We start from the raw sequence: 23,427 nt of genomic DNA, 5'->3' as shown, positions 1-23,427 counted from the left end.
TATTAATTCCACAAGCAAAATACCTCTGTCCACCGAAGTGTTTTCACTGTGATTTTGTGCTACAAGAACTTTGGATCTGCGGACTCTTTGGGTGGTTTCATGATGAGGTGGAGCCCAGCCCCTTGCTGGGACCCACCCAGAAAGTTAGCATTGGACCTTCCAGCTTTGTTTTTAGGGGCACCCAAGAAGATGTTATAGTACAGTTAGAGGAAAATGATTCATTCTGAGAGCCTTCTTGGAGTTCTTTTAAATCAAAGTAATACATTAAACATTAACATAATATCAGCACTAAAAACCTATAATGAAAATCAGGAGTCCCCTGTCCTTCCCATTGCTCTTCCCATTGGGTAGCCCTTTCAACTTTCTCATTTCTTTGGCATTTACCCCCATGTTTCTGAATGTGTGTTAAATGCACTTTCTTAATTCCTCAGTTTTTGAAACTCCCTACTGGACACTGATGTGGTAGGTAGATGTAACCTTGCGCCACCCTCTTCCCCATATCCTATCTCCTTGTGTCTCAATATAATTAGAGCACAATTCAGGGCTCAATCAGTAAGTACTTACATTGTTATGATTATGTAGATATCATGGTTGCTTTTGAGCAAAGATGTATAACAGGACTTGTTATTTGTGTACTTTGCTTTAATTCACTTAGTTTTCTATTTTTTTCACACACTGTATCAGATTTGCTAAGTGTTTGTCAGTATTATTTTCTAAACAACCAGGCATTTGAAATAATCTATAACTTCATTTCTTCTCCCCCGCCCCCCTACCTGCCACCCCGATTGAGCCTTGTTCTATCTGTCTGCTGCCCCACCTGCCTTCTTGTTTTCCAGCTCTTGTTTCCTAAGTTCTGGTCTTTTCAACCCCTTCTTTGTTCATGGTCATGCCTTTTTATCACTGGAGTACATTTCTAGCTCCGTAAAATAAACAGTGCTATGTAGGTAGCAAAACTCAACAGCCATTGGCTAACTGGGGCACTTCATGGGGTGATCAGACACAGACCTGGCATTTTATGGGGTAGCCACCTCCAGGAACATTACCAGGAGGCCTTTTCCTTGGGGCTGTCAGGTTTGGGGAGGAATTAAGTTCTCCAATCTCTTGCATGAGAAACTGTGATAGGCAGAAGAGTGGCTCCCCAAACCCCAGAGCCTGAGAATGTTACTTCACAGGGCAAAAGAGACTATGCAGAGGTCACTGAGTGAAGGATTTTGAGCAAGGAGATTCTTGGATTATCTGGGTAGGCCCAATATAATCAGAAGGGTCCTCATAAAATAGAGGCCGGAGAGTCAGAGTCAGAGACTGAAAGATGCTACACTACCAGCTTTGAAGATAGAGGAAGGCGCCACATGCCAAGGAATGCACATGGCTTCCAGACGCTGGAAAAGGCACGGGAATGGTTTCTTTCCTAGAGCCTCCAGAAGGAACAGAGTCCTGCCTGAACCTGGATCTTAGCACAGTAAGACCAGTTTGGGGTTTCTGACCTCCAGAACTGTAAAATAATAAATTTATGTTGTTTTAAGACACTAAGTTTGTGGTAATTTGTTACAATAGTGATAAAACAACAACAACAACAACAACAACAAAACTAATACAAAGACCTGGCTTCCAGTATTTGGAGAAGATGGTGGCAGGAGAGGGCAGGGGTTTCTCCATTTGATGGAGAGTTCCACTTACTCATCTATTTTGTCTTTCCCCATTACACAGTCTCACACGGTGTGGGCTGAACCTAAATTGGGAGCTGTTTCTGTTTCATCTGTCCAGAGAACAGTCATCTAGTTGCTTCACTTGAATACGGTTGATGAGCCAAGTGCTGTCTGCAAGGACTTTAGTGTCCCCAACACTGCATAGGAGACTGTCAGACCCCTTGTTTCAGCCTGGTCCTCGCTCTGCCTTCCAGAAGGCGCAGGCCCTGGGACTTTTGTGGACACAGGAGGAGAAGGGACTCGCTTTCTGCCAGTCCCTCCCCTCACAGTGGTGCTGGACTTTCTCCTTTCTCTGCTGTGCTAAGCCAGTGTAAACTCCTCCATCAATTTTCTTCATTCTAAACATTTTGAAAGGGCTCACCTTCCAATATCTCCTCTCCTACTCTTGTTGTCTTTGTGGATTTGCAGTCTCCTTATTGCTTTACAGTCATTTCCGTGTCTTTTTCCAGAAGGGAGAGGAGATAAACATGAGACATCAATCTACCTTGTTGACCCAGATGCCTTCTGAGGTTCCAGTATGTCTAATGCAGTGGGACCATCCTGTCCCCTCCTGCACATGCTTGTTTGGATCCCTGCAGGAATAGCTGCCCTCCTGGAAATAGAGCATGCCTCACCCCCTGTTGTATGCCTCACTCTTTCCTCCCTGGGGCTGGAGGAGTCAGTGCTATGGTGTGGGTTTCCCCAGAAGCAAACTCGGAGCTAAGTTTACTTGGGGAGTGATGCCAGGAAATTTTGCAAGAGGAGTAGGGAAGTGAGGCAAGGAAGGGAAAGACACCAATACAGAGTGTCCCACTCCATCCCACGGAGATCCCTGGGAGACTCGGGAGAACACACCTCAGAGCTGTCCCACCTAAAAGGCAAAGAAACCGGGGTGCTGATTCTCCAACTGCCTTCAGTCATTGTCTGATGGCTGCTCCCCAAGGATTCTGACCTGCCTGCAGGCACAGCACTGGAGAATGACCAGGTACCTGAAGTCCTCATCCTTGGGTGCTGAGGAATGAGCAGAGCCGGAAGGATACGGGTGGGATCCCACAGCATACGCTAAAGTGAGATTCAGAAAATGGACCTGTGCCTGCCTGGTGCACTCTCTTCCTAACAGTACATCCTGCTCCTGACCTGCTTTCTCCAGTCTTCCACACTTGCCCAGGAGGGCAGACCCTGATCCAAGGGTGAAGTCTGCCTCCAGCTGGCTGTGTACACTGAATTCAGGAGGGGGAAATAGGAAATCCACTTGTTACAGGTCCGAGCTTTGTTCTCCAGTTCAGCTTTAGCCATTATAAAATGGTACTTTAACTGACTTCTGTGTAGACTTCCCAATTGCTCAGAATCTGGAGGAGAAAGGGGTATCAAAAGCTGGCGGTCTCTCAGAATTCCCCTGTCTGAGATTAGTGTTAATGTGTCCCAGGACCTCCATGGAGATGACTCAACTTCCTGTCCCCTCTTCAAGGGCTCTCCAGACTTCTCAGGTTGACTCATGAGTCCATAAGACATGCCGGGGAATCCACTGAAAGCTCACAACTATGCTCAGCACTGGAAAATGAAGCATATCTGATTTTATGGCACTCTCCCACTTAAAACTTTCAAAGCCTTCCTCTGCTCCTTAGGAAAAATTCAAAATCCCAAGCAGGGTCCACAGAGCCCTGCCAAACTATGTGAACCCTTAGGTTTCTAGAAGGAAACAGAGGGCTCACTCCAATGGAGTAGACACAGGAGGTTTAACAAAGGACAATGGGTGAAGGTGTGGGCAGGGTGAAGGAAAACCAACAAAGGATGAGGAAGTGTCCCAGGGATGGCAGCTGGCGGAAGATGCTACCACCCTTTGGCCTGAATCAGTAACAGGCGGGAGCAGTTCCTGGAACCTGGAACCATATATATATATATATATATATATATATATATATATATATATACACACACACATATGTATATGTGTGTATATATATGTGTATATATATATATGTGTATGTGTATACGTATATATACACACATATATACATACGTGTATATATACGTATATATACACACATATGTATATTTACATATACATATATATATATATATACACATATACATATATCAACAATACAAAATACATACAGGTGTGTGGATGAGCATGTGTGTGGGCAGGTGACACATAGAGTTAGAGAAAACTCCTACAAATGTGTTGCCCCTCCAAAATGCTTTCTTGCTAGACAATGGGAAGAAGAGGAAAAACTGTATTTACTGAAATCGTTGCCAATAATTAATATAGAGAGTATAGTTTCTAGGACCAAGCTGTACATGGGATATAAAGGATTCATCACCCTGGAGGAAGGGCTCATTGAGGAAGGCTTTGTGGAGCAGGTGTTAAAGAAGGTGGCAGATATGAACTGGTAGAGAGAGGCAGGGAGGCCTGGAGGAGGAACGGGCACACCAACACTCAGCAGAGAGCAGCGAACCTTGTGGGGAGCCAAGCAGCAGGCGCGCAAGGCCCTGGGCAAGCCCTACCTCCAGTTCACTAGCATTTCCGCTTCGGACTGTTGATGACATCTCCTCAGCTGGGGCTTCTTCTATGACTTCCTTCTGCAGGTGACAAAGGCAAGACACTTAATCAACACCTGCAGTGGTTCAGCACCCAAGCTCTGGGACCAGCTGCCTCGGTTCAGATCCTGGATCCATGGCTTACTAGCTTGGGAAAGTCATGGAGCCTCTGAGGCCTCATCCGTAAAAAGGGGCTAAGAGCAGTGCCTACCTCACAGGGTTGTTATGAGGATAAAATAAGAACAGGGAGATAGGTGCCAGCTCAGTGCCAGCTCCTCCGAATTCCCTGTAGATGGTAGTTATTACTTCGTTTTTCTTGTTCTTCTGTGTACCTTGAAAGCTGCACTGTTTTTTTCAAATGCTTTATTGACAATAACTTTTGAAAAGTTGTAACCTATATATGCATCCATAAAAATATCACCACAAAAACAATGAACATGTACAGCACTCCCAAAAGTTTCCGTGTTTCTAGATGCCCCTCCCACCCACCCTGTGCTATTTGGCCAACCATAGGCAAACAATGATCTGCTTTTGGTCACTACAAATTATAGACTGAGTCTATTTCTGGATCTTCTATTCTGTCCCATTAATCTACTTGTTGTCCTTGGCATTGTGATCACACTGGCTTAACTACAAGAACTATGCAGTAAATCTTGAAATCTGTAGTATTCATCCAACAACTGTTCTTCTCCAAAGTTGTTCTGGCTATTCTAGGTCCTTTCCATTTATCAATTTTTCAATTGAAAATTTCAATTTTCAACTGTAAAATTTCTGAAATTTTGACTGGGAATGCATTGGTCAATTTGGGAAGAGTTGACATCTTGACAACATCAAGTCTTCAAAACCAGGAACGTGGGGCATCTCTCCATTTATTTAGGTCCTATATGTTTTGTAGTTTTTGGTGTATGGGTCTTGAACATCTCTTGTCAGATTTATCTCTTAGTATTTTGTATATTTGTACTGTTGTAAATGGTATTTATTTCCATTTCTGATTGTCAATTACTATTATATAGAAATAAAATTGAACTTTGCATATTAATTTTAAATGCAACTTGCTAAATTATTTACTAGTTCTAGTAGCTGTTTTGTAGATTCTAGATGATTATGTTATTGGCAAATAAAGAACAGTTTTAATTCTCCTTTTCCAATCTGGATGCCTTTTATTTGTTATCTTTTTACACTGGCTTGAGCTTCCAGTATAATTTTGAATAGAAGTGGTGGGAGCAGACCATTGTTCCTGGCCATGGTGTAAAAAAATTCAGTCTTCTACCATTAAGTGTGATGTTAGCATACAGGTTTTTCAAAAATAAAGTCTAGGGAATTGAAATTCTTTCTGATTCCTCATTGTCTGAGAGTTTCAATGTTGAATTTTCAAACGCCTTCCCTGTATTTTTGAGAGAATCATATAGGTTATCTTTTTTAGCTTGTTTATAGGGTGAGTTACATGGACTGATTTTTTTCTGTGAAACCAACTTTGCATTCCCAGAATAAAGTCTACTTGGTCATGATATACTATCTTTTTATATATTGATTCAAATCACTAAAATTTTTATTAGGATTTTTCCATTGATGTTCATTAGAGCTATCAATCTGGAGTTTTGCCTTCTTGTAATGTCTTCTGTTGTCAGAAAACATACTTTAGATGACTTAAATCCTTTTACATTTATTGAGATTTATTTTGTGGCCCAAAATACAGTCTATCTTGGTAAATGTTCCATGTGCACATGAGAAGAATGTGTATTCTGCTGTTTTGGGGATAGAGTGTTCTTAAGTGTCAATTAGGTCAAATTTGTTGATGGTGTTCTTAGGATCTATATTCTTCTTGATTTTCTACTTGTTCCATCAATTACTAAGGGAAGGATACTGAAATCTTCAAATATGGTCATTTACTCATTTGCATTTGCAGTTCTATCAATTTTTGTTTCATGTGTTCTGAAATTCTATTAGATGCATAAATATTTAGGATTATTATGTCCTTTTGATCTTTGTTATTTCTGGTAATATTCCCTGTTCTGAAATCCTTGTCTGAAGTGAATAAAGCTACTAGCTGTCTTGCTGTCTTTTAATTAGTGTTAGCATGCTGTGTCTTTTTGTATCTTTTAAATTTAAACGTATTTGTATCTTTGTACTCAACCTATTGTATCTTTGTATTTGTAGTTTGTATTTTTGTAGTCTGCATATAACCCGAGTCTTCCTTTTTCATCTAATCTATTTCTGCCTTATATGATCTTTGGGATAGTCAATGTACACTATATTTAATGTAGTTATCAATATGGTTAGGTTTAAGTCTGCCAACTTGCTTTTTGTTTACTAGGTGTCCTTTTTCCATATTTTTGCCTTCTTTGTATTAGTTGTATATATCTTTTTAAGGATTTTATTTTTAAGTAATCTCTACATCCAACATGGGGCTCAAACTCACAACCCTGCAATCAAGAGTCACATGCACTACCAACTGGGTCAGCCAGGTGCCCCAGTTGTATATTTTTATGATTCCACTTTCTCTCTTCAGTAGGCTTATTAAGTATAACTCTCTGATTTTGATTTGTAACGTCAATATTTTTTTCGAGTTTATGGTATACATCTTTAGCTTATCACATCTACCTTTAGGTGATATTATACCACTTCAGGTATGGTAGAAAAGCCTTCAAATAATATATTTACATTTCTCCCCTCTTGGTCTTTGTATTAGTCTTGCCATACATTTCATTTTTTACATTTTTCTATATAAGCTCCACACTGTGTTGTTTTTATTTTTTTTTAATAATCAATTATCTTTTAAAGAGATACAAATAAGAAGAACAAAATCTTACACATTTACCGTTACCATTTCCAGGGCTAGCCATTCCTCTGTGTAGATCCAGAGTTCCATCTGGTATCATTTTTCTTCTGTCTGAAGGACTTCAACATTTCTTGTAGTATGCGTCTGCTGTTAATGAATTTTTCCACTTTTTGTGTGTAGATGAAAATCTTTATTTTACCTTTATTTTTGAAAGATACTCATAGACATATAATTCTAGGTTGAAAGTTTATTTTCTGCCAGTTCTTTAAAGATGCAATGCATGGTCTTCCTGCTTGCACTGTTTCCAATAAGAAATCTGCTGCAATCATTATTTTGGTTCCTCTTTTCCCAACTTGTCTCCCCACCCCCCATTCTGCTTGCTTTTAAGATTTTCTCTTTTTCACTGGTTTTCCATGATTTGATTATGATGAGTTTTGGTCTAGTTGTCTTAGTATTTCTTGTGCCTGCTGTTTACTGAGCTTGTGTCTATGGGTTTACTGTTTTCATAGAATCTAGAATGTGTTTAGTCCTCATTTCTTCAAATTTTTTTTCTGTTCCAACTGCTCTCTCTTCTTCTTTATGGACTCTGATTGCACACATATTAGCTACTGATACAATGATCTTTTTTATTTTTTAATTCTCATTTCTATCTCAAGTTTAGTAAGCTTTTTTTCTGCGATGTTTAATCTATGGTTAATCCAGTGTATTTTTCATCTCATGAATTGTAGTTTTTATGTCTAGAGGTTTTATTTGGGGTGTTTTTTATATCTTCTATGTCTCTCAATGACCTTTGAAACTTAGATAGTTAGAATAACTGCCTTAACGTTCTTGTCCACTAATTCTAAAATCTGCTTCATATCTGGGTTAATTTCAATTGGATGAGTTATCTCCACCTTACGCATCATATATTCCCAGTTTTTTGAGTGCCTGCTAATTTTTTGTTGGATTCCAAACACAGTCACTTAGATTAGTTGGGTGTTAGATAATTTTGTACTCCTACACCTATTCTTGAACTTTGCTCTGGGATTCAGTCACTTGGGAGCAGTTTGATGCTTTCAATTCTTGCTCTAAAGATAGGTTAGACATGACTGGAGCAGTGCTCTGTCTAGAACTAATTATTCCCTACTACGGATGCAGGCAAGACTCTTCTGTGCACTCTCCCAGTGCCTTGTGGGTCCTAAGGTTCTCCAGTCTAGCTGATGGGAACAGGCACTAGCTCCAGCTTTGGATGAGCACTGGCACTGTGAACTCTACTCCTTTGGGGAGGTTCTATCCTCAGCCTGACCTTCACTATTTCCTTACATGACTGTGCTGATCAGTCCTCAACTGAATACACAGGGGTGACCCTCTGCTGGTGTCTAACGTCTCTGCGCAGCTCTCTCCTCTCTGGTACTCGGTCCTGCAAACCTTAGTGGCTTTAGTCTCCATGGATTTACAGATCTGCCTCCTCAACTCAGAGAGTCCATCAGGTTCCCACTGGGTTCTTCTGCCCTGTGCCGTGGCCTCAAAGTCTCCCAAGACAGGAGGCTGGGGCAATCGGAGAGCTCACCTGGCTTATTTTCCATCTCTCGGGCATCACTTTCCTTGGTTACCTGATAAGCAGTGTCTTAAGAACTGTTATTTCATACATTTTGGCCACTTTTTGGTTGTTTCTATAGGAGAATAAATCTGGTCTCTGTTACTCCATTTTTGCCAAAATTAAAAGTTCTTTGTACTAAGTTTCTTTTTCTTTTTTTATTATTAATTCTATTCATCAGCTTCATTTCCCTCAACTTAATCCATGTCATACAACCTTCTTTAAAAAGGTTCAGGTGTCCCTCATTCCCCTCCTCTGGGATGCTTCCCATCCTCCTTCCCACATAGTGAATTAGGGCTTTCATCTCCCCCACTGAGTACACTCAGACATAGCAGAGTGCCTGACCATTGTGCATGCCCAACCTCCATTCAGAAAATAAACCAGCACTTGAAATATAACAGCCAACCAGCTACAGGTTGGGTCCTTTTGTGGTCTGGGGCATAAGAATGCATTTTCTGCAGAGACAATGTGGAAATCTGGGAGGACAAGCCAGGTGGCCTAGTGCTAAGATAAAAGTCCTCCCTCCATCCTCCTGTTCCCAAGATTTTCTTTGCACGAGTTGATGGGCAAGGGGGAATACTGTTTCACCCAAGGCTGAAAAGGAGAAAAAAAAAGAGAGTTGGAGGCTGAAGTCCAGAAACAATGGCTTAGCACCTGCCCCCCATCCTGGGTTCAGGAGGGGTTCTGGGCCCAGCTGGACGGAGAAGTCAGGCAGACCAGAAGCTAAAGGAGTGTGTAGGGAAACACACCTTGGGATTCTGGCCACACACAGTGCTGATGTAGGACTAGGCCAGCAACATTAGCCTGTTTAAAAGGGAGACCATTTTCCTGTCCCACCCACTAGGTGAGGCCTTATTCCTAAGGACACAAGAGACATGCCCTGAGGTCCTGCAGGAGTGAGGACTCAGAGCCCGATAAATTTGGCCATTTATACCACAGTAGTATAATCCAGTATAAATATAATCCAGTAATATATAAATATAATATATATTACATATAAATATAATAATTATATAATATATAATTATGATAAATATAATTGTATATTTATAATACATAATTAGTATATATTAATATTAATTGATATTAATATATTGTTTTGTATTACTATAATTTTTATAAATATAATATATAATAATTATATGTATAATATATGTGTGTGTGTATGTGTGTGTGTATATATATATATGTATATATATATAAAATCCAGTATAAATCCAGCCAATGGCTGGATCTGTTGGCTTGTCCGCCATTTCCTATGTAATCTATTACGTGGCTGACTGGCCTCCTTTAGTGTGGGTCTAACTCCTTCTTTAGGTTAGGGTGGCAGCAGCACATGCAGAACTCTGGCAGCAGTAGGGTGCAGGTCATCCTGGAAGCAGGAGGGTGCAGGTGGTGGTGGGGCTCCTGCTGAGGCCAAAGACAAGTGGAGCCAGTGGCTCTCCAGGAAGCTGTGTTGGGCATCTCTATAGCTTCCAGGAAAGAAAACAGGGCCTCATCTGACTATGTGGGCAGTGTATAAGTCTCTTCAGTATGTCTGGATTTTCTACCTGGCTTTAAATGAGCAGCTTCATCTGCCTCAGCCTCCTGAAGTTAGGGAATGGGTGAGAAGGGAGGAAGAGCAAGGATGAAACTCCATTCTGACCTGTATTCTTGAAGCTAGCGGTGAGGCTCTGATTTGTCTGTTATAAACACACACCCAGTATTCCCTCCTGCCTGCTGTCTCCCTGGTCTTAGTGATAGTGAGACCTTTTCCACATCAGATCACAACTTCTTGATGATGAGCCTAGCACCAAGAACGCCCCTGACCCCACAACACAGACAGCTCCTAGGCCCACCCTGGGGCCCCAGGCGTGACCTCCATTACCTGAATGCTTTCCACGGTCTCTGGAATGACTTGTTCCTGTGGCTCCTCCGCTATTTTCAGGAAACTGTGGCTGCTACTACTGAGCTTAGCATCTTTGAGAGAAAGAGTGGCATGAGGACAGAAAATAGACAATAAATATCTGCACAGTCACAGGACGTTGAAGATAGCATGGTAATTAATGTGTTTCTAAAATGCAGCACATCTGAAGAACTGTAGTGCAGAGGGAAGTACCATGAGGTGGGAAGCATAGCCCACCCCAATTCTGACCTCACAGTGCCCTTATGCATGTGATGGAGATAAAATGATACCTGCCCCTATAGGAGCTGTGGGAGCAAAGTGATGGCAGCGATAGGCCTGCCCTTGTAGGCCTGGCCTTGCCCACAGGGGGCCCTCACCCTCGAGGTTCCTGAACCACTGGTCTTTTCATGGGAACCCCCTTTCAAGTTTACAAATGATCGATTAGCAACTTTCTGGGCAGCAGGCTTTGAAATGATTTGGAAACATGGGTGCTGAAAATTAGCATAAGGGCTGCTTTCTGTTTGTTTGAAAATATTATAGCATGCAGTCGGACAGTGGCCACTATTTTCACTTCTCTACTTTCTAAGGAAGAAAGTACTGTTTTAACTGTTCTGGAAAGTCAATAATCAGGGTAGTGTTTGTGTATTTAACCTTCACTAAAAATTACAGTAGGAAACAAACTTTCCCATTTTGTCTACAGAGCTTTTATCCCTCTTCTTTCACTCCCTCCTCCTTCTGCATTCTTGTTTTTCTTCCTGCCCATCTTCCTTCTCATCCTTCGAATTTCTCTTCCTGTCTCTCTGCCCCTTTCTCTCAACCACTCTCTTGTTGATCTTTCTTCTCTTCCCCCTCCTCCTCCCTCCGTTCTCCCACCTCCTCCTTTCTGGTTTGCCCTGTGTCTGCTTCGCTGGAGACTCTCAGCTCTGACAGCTGTTCACAGACGCCCTGGGAGGTTGTGCCCAAGGGCTGCCCCTCCACGCTGCCAGCATGGGCCTGCCCCTCTGTTTTCTTGTTTCTAATGGTCACATCAGACCTCGTGGGGCCAGAGGTAGCCTATCCTCTCTGCTCCCTCCTCTCCCACTCTGCTCTTCCAGGGCCAGTCAGGGCAATGGCCCCTGCAGATACCTCTCAACCCCCAGTCCCCAGATTACGGCACACCTTTTACTTACTTCTGGCAAAGATGTAGCTGAGTGAAACAAAATGAAATTCTAAGAGAAAAATTAGATGTCCAGGGAAGTGTAAAGGATATAGATAAAGAGGTACCTAATGTTGAAGGTAGGATGACTGAGAATCATATCCCAGCATTAGGGGTAGCTCTTTTGGCATGGAGAGAAAATCTGGAAAGAGGAGCAAAGGACCTAGAATCCCTCTTCTGAAGAAACATGCCGTGGGGAATGTCTCAAGTCTCTAACTCCTGAATATGTGCTACTCCCTGCAAAGCTTTTCAGAAAGTCTATACGGCATTCTCATGATGACAAGTCACATGCTTTTTATGTTAATTTGCTTTGTAGTTGAGATATAATGTGCATATGGTAAAAATGCATGAATGTCTACATATACCTACTCCCATGTAACAATCACTTAAATAAATACCTAAAGCGTTCCCAGCACCCAGAAGTTTCCCTGATCCCCCTGTCCAGCAATATAGTACCTAAAGGCAGATGCTCTTCTGTCTTATACCATCAATCTGTTTTGTTCAGCAGCAAACTTTTTGAATTAAAAAACATATATATCAATAACTCCCTATTCTTAAGTTCTACTTTATTTTTTAAAAGATAGCTTTTTTCTATTTTGTTTTAAATTTGAAGAACTACCCCCCCCCCTAAAAAACAACACACCAGATCTTTGCTGTGCCTATATTTCTTAAAAAAAAAAATTTTAACGTTTATTTATTTTTGAGAGACAGAGACAGAGCACAAGCAGGGGAGGGGCAGACAGAAAGGGAGACACAGAATCTGAAGCAGGCTTCAGGCTCTGAGCTGTCAGCACAGAGCCTGATGCGGGGCTTGAACTCACAAACTGTGAGATCATGACCTGAGCCGAAATCGGATGCTTAACCAACTGAGCCATCCAGGTGCCCCCCTATATTTCTTTTATAATTAGGACAAAATTACCAAAAAGTAAGAAACCTTAAAGAATGGATTAGATTCGCTATGAACTGATAATCCCAGTGACTTCAGTGTTTTATAGTCTAATGTTCATGAGACAATTACCAACTACAACAGCTAACTGTCTTGGCTAAACTGTCGTGGGGTATTGCAACTTATTAGCAAGCAGTGGCCACACCGTCCCCAGACGTGGCTGCATTTCAGAACTGGGTGAGGTGAGGCAATATCTCTTGTTCTTGTGTCTCCAGAGTTTTGTGAGGTTTAATAAGTTAATGTTGATTATGTGTCCTGAGATTCTCAAATGTGAGGTACTATCCCAGGGAAAAGTCAAGGCACTGGTATTATATAACACACAACTAACACCACCACTGAGGCTGCAAATTTAACCATTATTTTATTGCTTCCACTACCTATGCAGCTTAGAAATTACAAACTAGTGAGAGTAGAGGCACCATTTTCTATGTTCCTGCTCTTGAGATTGCTAAAATGGGATGGGTTTACCATGGAGCTAATAAAGCTGGAGGTTCAGGCCTCCTCTCCCAGTAAAGGTCCCTCCCATGGCACAGCATCTACTATTGCATTCATAATTTTACATTTGTTTTCTCAAAGAGGGCTCTCAAATTGTATAGACTTTGGGTCCCACAAGACCTGGATCTGCCCTGCTCTTTGCCCAATAGTGATAGTACACGTGGAAAGCTAACTAGTACATTTTGATGGCTGCAGGAATAAATAACAGTAAAAAATCTGGTGGTTTTTAACATTTTTTAAAATATAGACCAAAACTCCCAAGAAAAATTTTTTAGTGAAATGAAACAAACAGATTCTAAAAGAGTAAATATGAAAAATAAAGAATATGGAGAAATAGTTTTTAAGACATTTTAAGAAACAGTCAACAACAAAATTTTAAGAAATAAGAACAAAAAGTAGGCCAAATTTCCTAATGAATATTAAGACATATTATAAAGCCATAGTTAATGTGTTATTCAAGTAGGAACAGAACTGAATGGAATTCAGAAAAGAGCCAGACAATTATAAAATGCTGACATATGTTAAAGGTGGCATTTCAAATTGGTGAAGAAAGAATAAACTATATAATAAATAGTACTGGCTCACCATATGGGAAAAAATTAATTTGAGCCCCTATTTCATTTTATACATAAAAATCACTTCCAATACATTAACAGGTTTATTATCATTATTGTTATTATTATTATTTTGAGAGAGAGAGAGAGAGAGCGTGCATGCACAAAAGTGGGGGAGGGGCTAAGGAGAGGGGACAGAGGATCTGAAGTGGGCTCTATGCTGACTGCGCAGTGGGGTTCAAACTCACGAACTGTGAGATCATGACTGAGCTGAAGTGAGATGCTCAACCGACTGAGCCACCAAGGTGCCCCCTTAATTTTTTTAAAAATATGTTTGAGTTATAAGAGAATAATCTGTGATCTCAGTGGTGGAGAAATTCTTCCTTAAAAATCCTTCTGCAAAAGGGTGGAAGTCATGAAAGCAAAATACTTTTTGTTTATTTATTTTTGTGTGTATGCCAGGCATTTTTATTTTACTTTAAGTTTTTATTTTAATTCTAGTTAGTTAACATATATACTTGACCACATCAAAATCTAAAAGGTCTGTCAAAAGTACCCTAAAAAGAAGTTTTTTTTAAAAAGTAGATACAGGGAGGGGTACCTAAGTGGCTCAGTCAGTTAAGCATCCAATTCTTGATTTTGGCTCAGATCATGATCTCACAGCTATGAAATCAAGCCATGCATTGGGCTCTGCACTGGGCATGGAGCCTGTTTAAGATTCTCTTCTTTTCCCTCTGCCCCTCCCTTGTTCGCATGTACACATGCACATGCTCGCTCTCTCCTCTTCCCCCCCAAAGTAGATACATAGAGAAAATATTTGCAACACACCTCATGGAATAACTGAATTACAGAAAGGAGAAACAACCCATTAGGAAAGGCAATGAATGTCCAGGAAATTTAAATGACCAATAAACACATAAAAGTGTTCATTCTCAATAGTGTTCAGAGAAATAAAATTAAAACAATGATCTCTCCTTTCACACCTATCAGATTGTCAAAAGTTTAAAAGGCTGACACTGAGTATGAAGAACTGTGAAAGGGTCTGGAGAAAAACCACTGGTTTGGCCATGTTTGGTGGCCATGTGAGTACTTCCAAGCCCAGCAAGAAGAATTCCAGAAACAGAGCCTATGAAAACTTGCAAGGGATCCAAGGAGACATGCGCTGGGATGTTCACTGCAGCACCCTTTGCAATAACAAAAGAGCAGAAACAATTTAAGTGTCCATCTAAGAACAAATATGGCACATTCCATGCAGTGGATGGAATACTACCCCAAAGGTAAAAGGAGTGTCTTATACCTATGTGTACCAACATTAGATCTCAAAGAGTGAAGAAGCAAATATCAAAATATCACATACCCCAAAGACACCATTCATATAAAAAAAACCACTGCCACAAAAGGGTAGTGTTTCTTCTATCAATATATGGACTTCATATAAAAGTATAAAAGAGTGGGGCCCCTGGGTGGCTCAGTTGGTTAAGCGTCCGATTCTTGATTTTGGCTCACATCATGATCTCATGGTGGGAGAGAGCCCTGCAGTGGACTCTGTGCTGACAGCACAGAGTTTGTTTGGGATTCTCTCTCTCTCTCTCTCTCTCTCTGCACCCCTCCGCTGCTCATAAGCTCTCTCTCTCTTTCTCAAAATAAATAAATAAATGGTTTTTTTTAAGTATAAAAAAGAGGTCCGGGTGAACACACACTAAGTTTTTTATAATGGCTATTTCTGGGGAGGAAAGGAAGAACCAGACTTGGAGGCGGTTCAATGGGAACTCAGCTTCAATTGCATTATTTTAATTTTTCAAAGAAGGACAGTTTCATGTGTTACTAATGCAATCAAGATTTTTTAAATGTCCAATTAAATTATTAAATGTCCAAAATATTTGTCCAATGTGTTACAAAATAGCCATTTTTATTTATTATTATAGTATTACAAATGGTTTCAAAAAAGCCTGCCACATGAATTTAAATCATTTAATTTTAAGAAGGGGAAAGATTAGAGGTTCAAGTTAAATCATTCCACTAAACTTCAACGAGTTGCAAGCACTTTGAGATTCTCAGAGTGATGAATAAGATGTAGGCCCTCATATTCTACAAGGCTCAGAAGCGATCACATACACACACACATACGCACACACACCCTTATCTCTCTGTGTGAAAGCTGCTAAAGAAGGCATATGAATAAAGCACACAGTGTTCATTTATTTATTCATTCATTTAAAAATTTATATTTCACACCTACCATCTGTTAGACATTAACATTCTAGGGGTTTCAGCAATGAACAAGACTAACTTGCACTGCCAAAGCAAGTTAGTTAGTGAATGAGAAAACATTAAGTTATGATGGATGACATGTAGAAAATGAGACCCCAGGTGCTGCTTTCGATTGAGTGGTTGGAGAAGTCCTTCCAAACATTTAAGCTGAGACCCGAAGGCTAAGAAGTAGCCTTGAGACAGTAAAAGAGAATGGAAACGGGGAGCCTGGGTGGCTCAGTCGGTTGAGCGTCTGACTTCAGCTCAGGTCATGATCTCACAGTCCATGAGTTTGAGCCCCGCATCAGGCTCTGTGCTGACAGCTCAGAGCCTGGAGCCTGCTTCAGATTCTGTGTATCCCTCTCTCTCTGCCCCTCCCCTGCTCATGCTCTGTCTCTATCTCAAAAATAAATAAAAACATTAAAAAAAAAGAGAGAGAGAGAATGGAAACAATGAGTAGACAACTCTTTCTAGGAGTTTTGCTGAAGAGCAAAGACTTCCTTATTTCTTGACAGTTTTCCTTCCTTGATTTGCCTCTGATCCTTGATCTTCTTTGTAATTATGTTACTTTCCTGGGGCTGCTGTGACAAATTACAGTCACCTGGTAGCTTAATGATAGAAATGTATTCTCTCACAATTCTGGAAGATAGAGTCCAAAATCAGTATCCGTGGGCAGAAATCAAGGTGCCAGCAGGGACACACTCCCTCCAGAGATTTGGGAAGAAGCTGTTCCTGCCGCTTCCAGCTTATAGTGGCTGTCAGCATCCCTTGCCATGTGACCACATCACTCCAATCTCTGTCTCTATGGTCACAATGCCTCTTCCTCTCTGTCTGTATTATCTCCCCCTGTCTCTTTCTCTCAAAAGGACACTCGTGATGGGATGTCAGGCCCCCGAGATACTGTAAAACAAACTCCTTATCTAGAGATCCTTAATCACACCTACAAATACCTTTTCCCCAAAACTAAAGTCATATTTACAGGTTCCAGGGATCAGAATGCGAGCATCTTTGGGGAGGTAATGTTTCAGTGTACCTCAATGGGCACCTGTTGCTGAAGAAGTACTGTGACCATCCAAATACTTACTAGGAAGGTCAAACTCAACTTGTCCAAATCAAAATCACAGCATCTCCATCAAATAATTAATTCACTCTTACTATTCCGATATTGCAAAGTGGTTCCCCCGTCTACCTAGTTTCTGCAGTCATCCTTGATTTTTCCCTTTTCCATAACCTTCCCTCTCCATATGTAGTAAAACATCAAATTCAATTAATTCTCCAAAATATGTCCCAGGCTTCATCCATAATCAATGTTCTGGTTCAGTCCCTCCTCATCTCTTTCCTGGACAGTCCAGTGACCCTTGGAAAGTCTTCCTGTGAACCAGAAGTTGACCATGGGTTTCTTTCTAGTTGAAAATTCCTCATGGATAAGCTTCAGGTATGTTGTGAATAGATACAATCTAATCTCCTTTGCAAGGCATGTAAAGCCTTGTCTCCCCTCAATCTCCTGTCCTGCTCCATCTCCTGTCACTACCTCACTTAAAGCTCTAGAAACACTGAAATTGTACTTTCCCCCTAATAAGCCATGGTTTCTAATACCTCCTTATTTTGTACATTTTGTTCCCTCTACTAGGAAAATCTTTCTGCTTATTCACCTAGAAAGCTCCAATTAGTTTTTGAAGTTTTGACTCAAAAGCTTTTTGTGTGTGAATTCTATGCTGATGCTCTCAAGATGACTTAGGTGTAATTCTGCTATAGTCCCACCACAATTTTCTAGCCTTCAAAACACTTCACTTTTTGTAAATTAATTTGTCCTGCATATTTATCCTGCCATTAGACAGTACTAGACTCACCATGTACTAGACTATAGACTAGGTTCCTAATGTCTACTATATGGGAAGTACTCAGTGTTTACTGAATGGCTGAATGAACAGCAAGAGGCTGATGATAAAGTTCACAATGATACAAAGAAAAACACTAGGCAGGCTGCATTAAAGGAAAAGAAAGGACTTTTTTCTTACTTTTCAAGGAAACTTTTCCCAACTGGACTGCAGTGCAGACTCCACACCATACAATATGACAAACTTGAGCTTAATTCCCTGGTAATCCCCATATCATTGTCTTTTTTTTCTTTTACTTTTTTAACATTTATTCATTTTTGAGAGTGAGAGAGACAGCCTGTGAGCAGGGGAGAGGCAGAGAGAGAGGGAGACAGCATCTGAAGCAGGCTCCAGCCTCTGAGCTGTCAGCACAGAGTCAGACGCAGGGCTCAAACTCACGGACCCGTGAGATCATGACCTGAGCTGAAGCGGGATGCTTAACTGACTGAGCTACCCAGGCACCCTTCCCATGTCATTGTCTTGAGATGAGACCATAGGTTTTAGCCTCCTCCAGGCTAAATTGGAGTTTGTGTCTCCAACAGAAGAGGAGAAAGAGGTCATGATCAAAATCATTAGCATTATTCTTTTTTGTGGGAATAAGGGTTGAAATGATGATGCTGGTTTTTTACCCTCCCTGTATTTAGGCCCTTGCTATGTAATTTCCTCTCCCTCTGATTCTGGGGTCAGCTGTGTGATCTGCTTTAGATAAAATAATGTGTATTAGTTCAAAGCCTAGACCTCAAGAGGCTTTGTGTGTTTCCACTTGGTCTCCTGCACCTTTGTGGTCACCATAAGAACTTGCCCAATCTAGCCCACTGAAAGGATGAGAGGCACATAGAGCAGAGCCAAGGCCAGCCTAGATCAGCCAACAGGCAACCAACCCCAAGTCATGTGAGAAGACCCAGCCAAGATCAAGAAAGCTGCCTAAATAACCCCAGTTGTATCAGCAAAACATCCTTATTGTGGTATGCCACTGTGGTTTGGTAGCTGTTTGCTGGCAGCACTAGTGTGGTAATGGGTTATTGATGTAACCATGAAAGATAATAGAGAGAATTAACCAAATCCTGAAGCTGGTTCTTTGAAAATACTAATTAAATTGACACTGGTGAGATTAAGAAAGGAAAAGACACAAATAAATAGTACTAGTAATGAAACATAAAAATACAGGTGACATCTATTAAGTAAGGTGGTAGATATAAATCCATAAGAACATTAAATATAAATGGACTAAATATTCAAATTAAAAGATAACAGTTGTCACTCTAGGTTATTACACCTGGGTGGCTCAGTTGGTTACATGTCCAACTTCAGTTCAGGTCATGATCTCACAATTTGTAAGTTCGAGCCCCATGTCAGGCTCTGTGCTGTCATCTTAGAGCCTGGAGCTCCCTTCAGATTCTGTGTCTCTCTCTGTGCACTTTCCCTGCTTGTTCTCTGTCTGTCTCTCTCAAAAATAAATAAAAATTTTAAAAATTAAAAAAAAAAAAGAACACTTGGGGCACCCGGGTGGCTCAGTCGTTTGAGTGTCTGACTTCGGCTCGGGTCATGATTGTGCAGTTTGTGAGTTTGAGCTCTGAATTGGGCTCACTGCTGTCAGCGTGGAGCCTATTTTGGATCCTCTACCCGCCCCCCTCTGCCCCTCCCCTGTTCATGTTCTCTCTGTCTCAAAAACAAACATTAAAAAAATAACACTTAAACTCTATGCTGTTTATAAAGGGCACATCTAAAATGTAATGAAATAGGAAGAACGAAAATAAAAGGATGGAAAAAAGATACGGTATGCAAATATGAATCAAAGAAAGCAGGTATGGCCATATTAAAATCAGAAAAAGTAGACTTTAGGGGCACCTGAGTGGCTCATTTGGTTAAGTGTCCGACTCTTGATTTCGGCTCAGGTCATGATCCCAGGGCCATAGGATTGAGGCCCATGTCAGGCTCCGCACTGAGCATAGAGTCTGCTTAATGTTCATCTTCTCTCTCCCTTTGCCCCCTCCCCCACTCAAGTTCTCTCTCTCTTTCTCTCTCTCTCTCTGTCTCTTAAAAAAAGAAAAAACGAAAAAGTAATTCTAAGGCAAAATAATATCACTAGAGATGAAGAGGACACGTTATAACTGATTTTTTTTAATTCAAAGAAGATATAATTATTTAAAAATTATGCACCTAATAACACAGATTCAATATATATAATAAAAAATGTTAGACTCTGAGGAGAAATCAGTATATCCACAATCAAAGAAGGGGATTTTAAGACACATCTCATTAATTGATCAAATAAGTGATGAAGTCAATAAGGATAAAATATTTGACAACATTATTATCAAATGTGACTGATTCATATAGAACCCTGCATCTAACAACTACAGGATAGTCTTTTCATGGACCCAAGGAACATTTTCAAAAATTGACCATATGTTCAACAAAGTTTAAAAGATTAAGATCAGAGTAGGTTCTGTGACTTCAATGCAATTAAACTAACACACAGTAATAAAAAGGTAACTAGAACATCCCAAATGGATAAAGAAAATGTGGTATATACATACAATGGAAAATTATTCATCCTTGAAAAAGAAGGAAATCCTGCAATATGTTAACAACATGGATGAACCTTGAGGACGTTATGTCAAGTGAAATAAGCCAGTCACAGAAGGACAAATACTGCATGATTGCACTTATATGAGGTACCTAAAACAGTTCTACTCATAGAAGCATAGAGCAGAATGGTGAAGCCAGGGGCTGAGAGGAGTGGATAATGGCGGGGGGGGGGGGCAGGGTGGCTGCTATTCAACAGGTATAAAGTTTCAGTTATCTAAGATGAATACATGCAAGAGATCTGCTGAACAACACTGTGGCTACAGTTAACAAAACTGCATTGTACACTTAAAAAATTTAAGAAGGTAGTTTTCATGTTAAGTGTTCTTAACACAATAAAATAAAATAAAATAAATACATAACAGATAAAGAGGGAAAGCACATTAGACCATGCAAGCTAAATTTGTGATCACACAAAATCAAGATGTTAGATTGATCCAGAAGATCACTCCATTCCAAAGGGAAAGTTTTCATCCCACGAGTTTGGAGCAAAGGGCCCATGGGCAACATGGCCGAAGGCAGGGCAGACAAAGGTGGTGGTGAAGGGCCTGGGAAGCTGCCAGAGCAGGTAGAGGAGGAATCCCAGGGTTTGCACGGAACTGGCCACTGTAAGTGGTTCAATGTGCAAATGGGATTTGGATTCATCTCCATGATAAACCGAGAGGGAAGCCCCTTGGATATTCCAGTCGATGTTTGTGCACCAAAGCAAATTATTCATGGAAGGATTTAGAAGCTTAAAAGAAGAAGAACCAGTGGAATTCACATTTTAAAAATCTTCCAAAGGCCTTCAATCAATACGGGTAACTGGACCTAAACCACCCCTGTTTAGGAAGTGAAAGAAGACGCAAAAGAAAGACACTATAAAAAAGAAAAACAAAGGGAGATAGGTCACCCTCCAGAAATGATTAGGGCCAACATACAACCCCTTCAAAAATAAGACTGTTCGGGGTGCCTGGGTGGCTCAGTCAGTTAGGCATCTGACTCTTGATTTCAGCTCAGGTCATGGTCATGGTTCATGGAATGGAGCCCTGTGTCAGGCTCTGCACTGATGGTGTGGAGCCTGCTTGGGATTCTCTCTCTCACCCTTTCTCTACCCCTTCCCCACACTTGTGTTCTCTCTCTCTCTCAAAATAAATAAATAAGCATTAAATACATACATACATACATACATACATACATACATACATACATAACAGATATCCCCATATGTTTGAGAATAAATATTCTTTTAAATAATTTATGGGCCAAAGAATAAATGAAGTGAAATTTCAAAAATATTGATGAGGGGCACCTGACTGGCTCAGTCAGTTAAGTGTCTGACTCTTGATTTCAGCTCAGATCATTGACCTCACAGCTTGAACCGTGAGTTCAAGCCCCATGTAGGGCCCTGCATTGACAGTGTGGAGCCTGCTTCAGATTCTTTCCCTCCCCACATATTCTGTCTGTCTGCCTGTCTCTCTCTCTTCTCCAAAATGAATAAACTTAAAAAAAAATATTGATAATGAATATATTACATAACTTGTGAGTTGCAGCTAATTCCAGGCAGAGAATAATGTTTCTAGTTTTAAAACTCATAGAAAAAAGGAAGAAAACTGAAAATCAATGAGCTAAGAATCCATCTTAAGATATAGGAACACAAACATCAAATTAAGCCTAGGGGCGCCTGGGTGGCTCAGTCGGTCCAACTTCAGCTCAGGTCATGAGTTCAGCTCAGGTCAGTCCATGAGTTCGAGCCCCGCATCAGGCTCTGTGCTGACAGCTCAGAGCCTGGAGCCTGCTTCAGATTCTGTGTCTCCCTCTCTCTATGCCCCTCCTCTGTTCATGCTCTGTCTCTCTCTGTCTCAAAAATAAGTTAAAAAAAAAATTAAGCCTAAAAATAAAAAGGAGGAAATAATAAAAGAGCAAAAATAAAATAAGTAACAAACATAAAATAGGGAGCACCAAACAAGCTAATAATTGGTCCTTTGAAAAGACTAAAGAAAATTGATAAGCCACTAGCAAGACTATTCAAGAGAGAAAATACAAATAACAAAGGTCAGGAATTTTGAAAAAGGCAACATTGCTACAGAGCTTATGAACAGTAAAAGCATAATAGAAAAAAATGAAGAATACCTTCAACTTTATCCTAATGCATTTGGAAATGTAAAGAAATGTACAAATTCTTATAAAAAATTACAAACTTAACCAAAGAGACAAAGAAGAATAGTTCTACTACAATTTATTTGAAATTGCAATCAAAAACCTTCCTCCAAAAAGTCCACCAGGTTCAGACAGCTTCCCTGATAAATTCTATAAAACATTTAAAGAATAAATATCTCTATCCTTGCATAAACTTCCAAAAATAGAAGAAGGAAGAATACTCCTCAAATTGCTTTATGAGGCCAACAGAACCTCATTTCCAAAGTCTGGCAAAGATGTTTCAAGAAGGGAAAATTACAGACCAATTTCACTCATGAATGTAGCTGCAAAAATCCTCCACAAAACATTAGCAAAGAATCCAGTACTGCCTATAAAGAAAAATATATTATTAACAAAATAGTTAACATACAAAAATTAATCAATGTAATTCACCTCATTAACAGAATAATGAAGAATCATATGATCATCTCAGCAAGTACAGAAAAAAAGCATTTTATAGAATTAAATTCAATTTTAAAAAAACAACAACCATTATTGATAAATTTCTTAGCAAACTATAAATACAGAGACTTCCTTATACTGGTCATGGGTATTCACAAAGTCATCCTTACTGGTAATGTATTCAGAACTTTCCATTTAATATTAAGAACAACAAAAGGATGCCTGCTAACACCATTTCTACCCAAGGTATTAGCTAGTACATGAAAAAGAAATAAAAAGAATAAGGATTTGAAAATAAAAAATAAAAATTTACATTATGCAGAGAAAGTCCAAAAAAATCTGCAGATCATAGAATTAATAAATCAGTGTAGAAAGATCATTGGATATAAGGTCAATATCCAAAACCAGCTGCATTTCTTTTTTTTTTTTTTTCAACGTTTATTTATTTTTGGGACAGAGAGAGACAGAGCATGAA

The 23,427-nt window shown here is 40.2% G+C and overlaps 1 protein-coding gene across 5 annotated transcripts in view; it reads right to left on the bottom strand.

The window, feature by feature from the left end:
• CFAP61 (cilia and flagella associated protein 61) overlaps positions 1 to 23,427 on the bottom strand; it is a 281,759-nt gene that overhangs the window by 187,047 nt on the left and 71,285 nt on the right. For all 5 annotated transcript variants that reach the window (XM_040447823.1, XM_040447824.1, XM_040447825.1 and 2 more), the window contains exons 9-10: positions 10,449 to 10,540; positions 4,194 to 4,268 (exon numbers count right to left, since the gene is read on the bottom strand). In XM_040447823.1, the coding sequence (XP_040303757.1) occupies positions 4,194 to 4,268; positions 10,449 to 10,540 (167 nt within the window). The remainder of the gene's footprint in view (positions 1 to 4,193; positions 4,269 to 10,448; positions 10,541 to 23,427) is intronic.

Source organism: Herpailurus yagouaroundi, unplaced genomic scaffold, assembly GCF_014898765.1.
Source record: "Herpailurus yagouaroundi ecotype Mexico unplaced genomic scaffold, PumYag 196, whole genome shotgun sequence".
Lineage (NCBI taxonomy): Eukaryota > Metazoa > Chordata > Mammalia > Carnivora > Felidae > Herpailurus > Herpailurus yagouaroundi.
The sequence above is the reverse complement of the archived record's forward strand: the minus strand, read 5'-3'. Positions and strand labels throughout refer to the sequence as shown.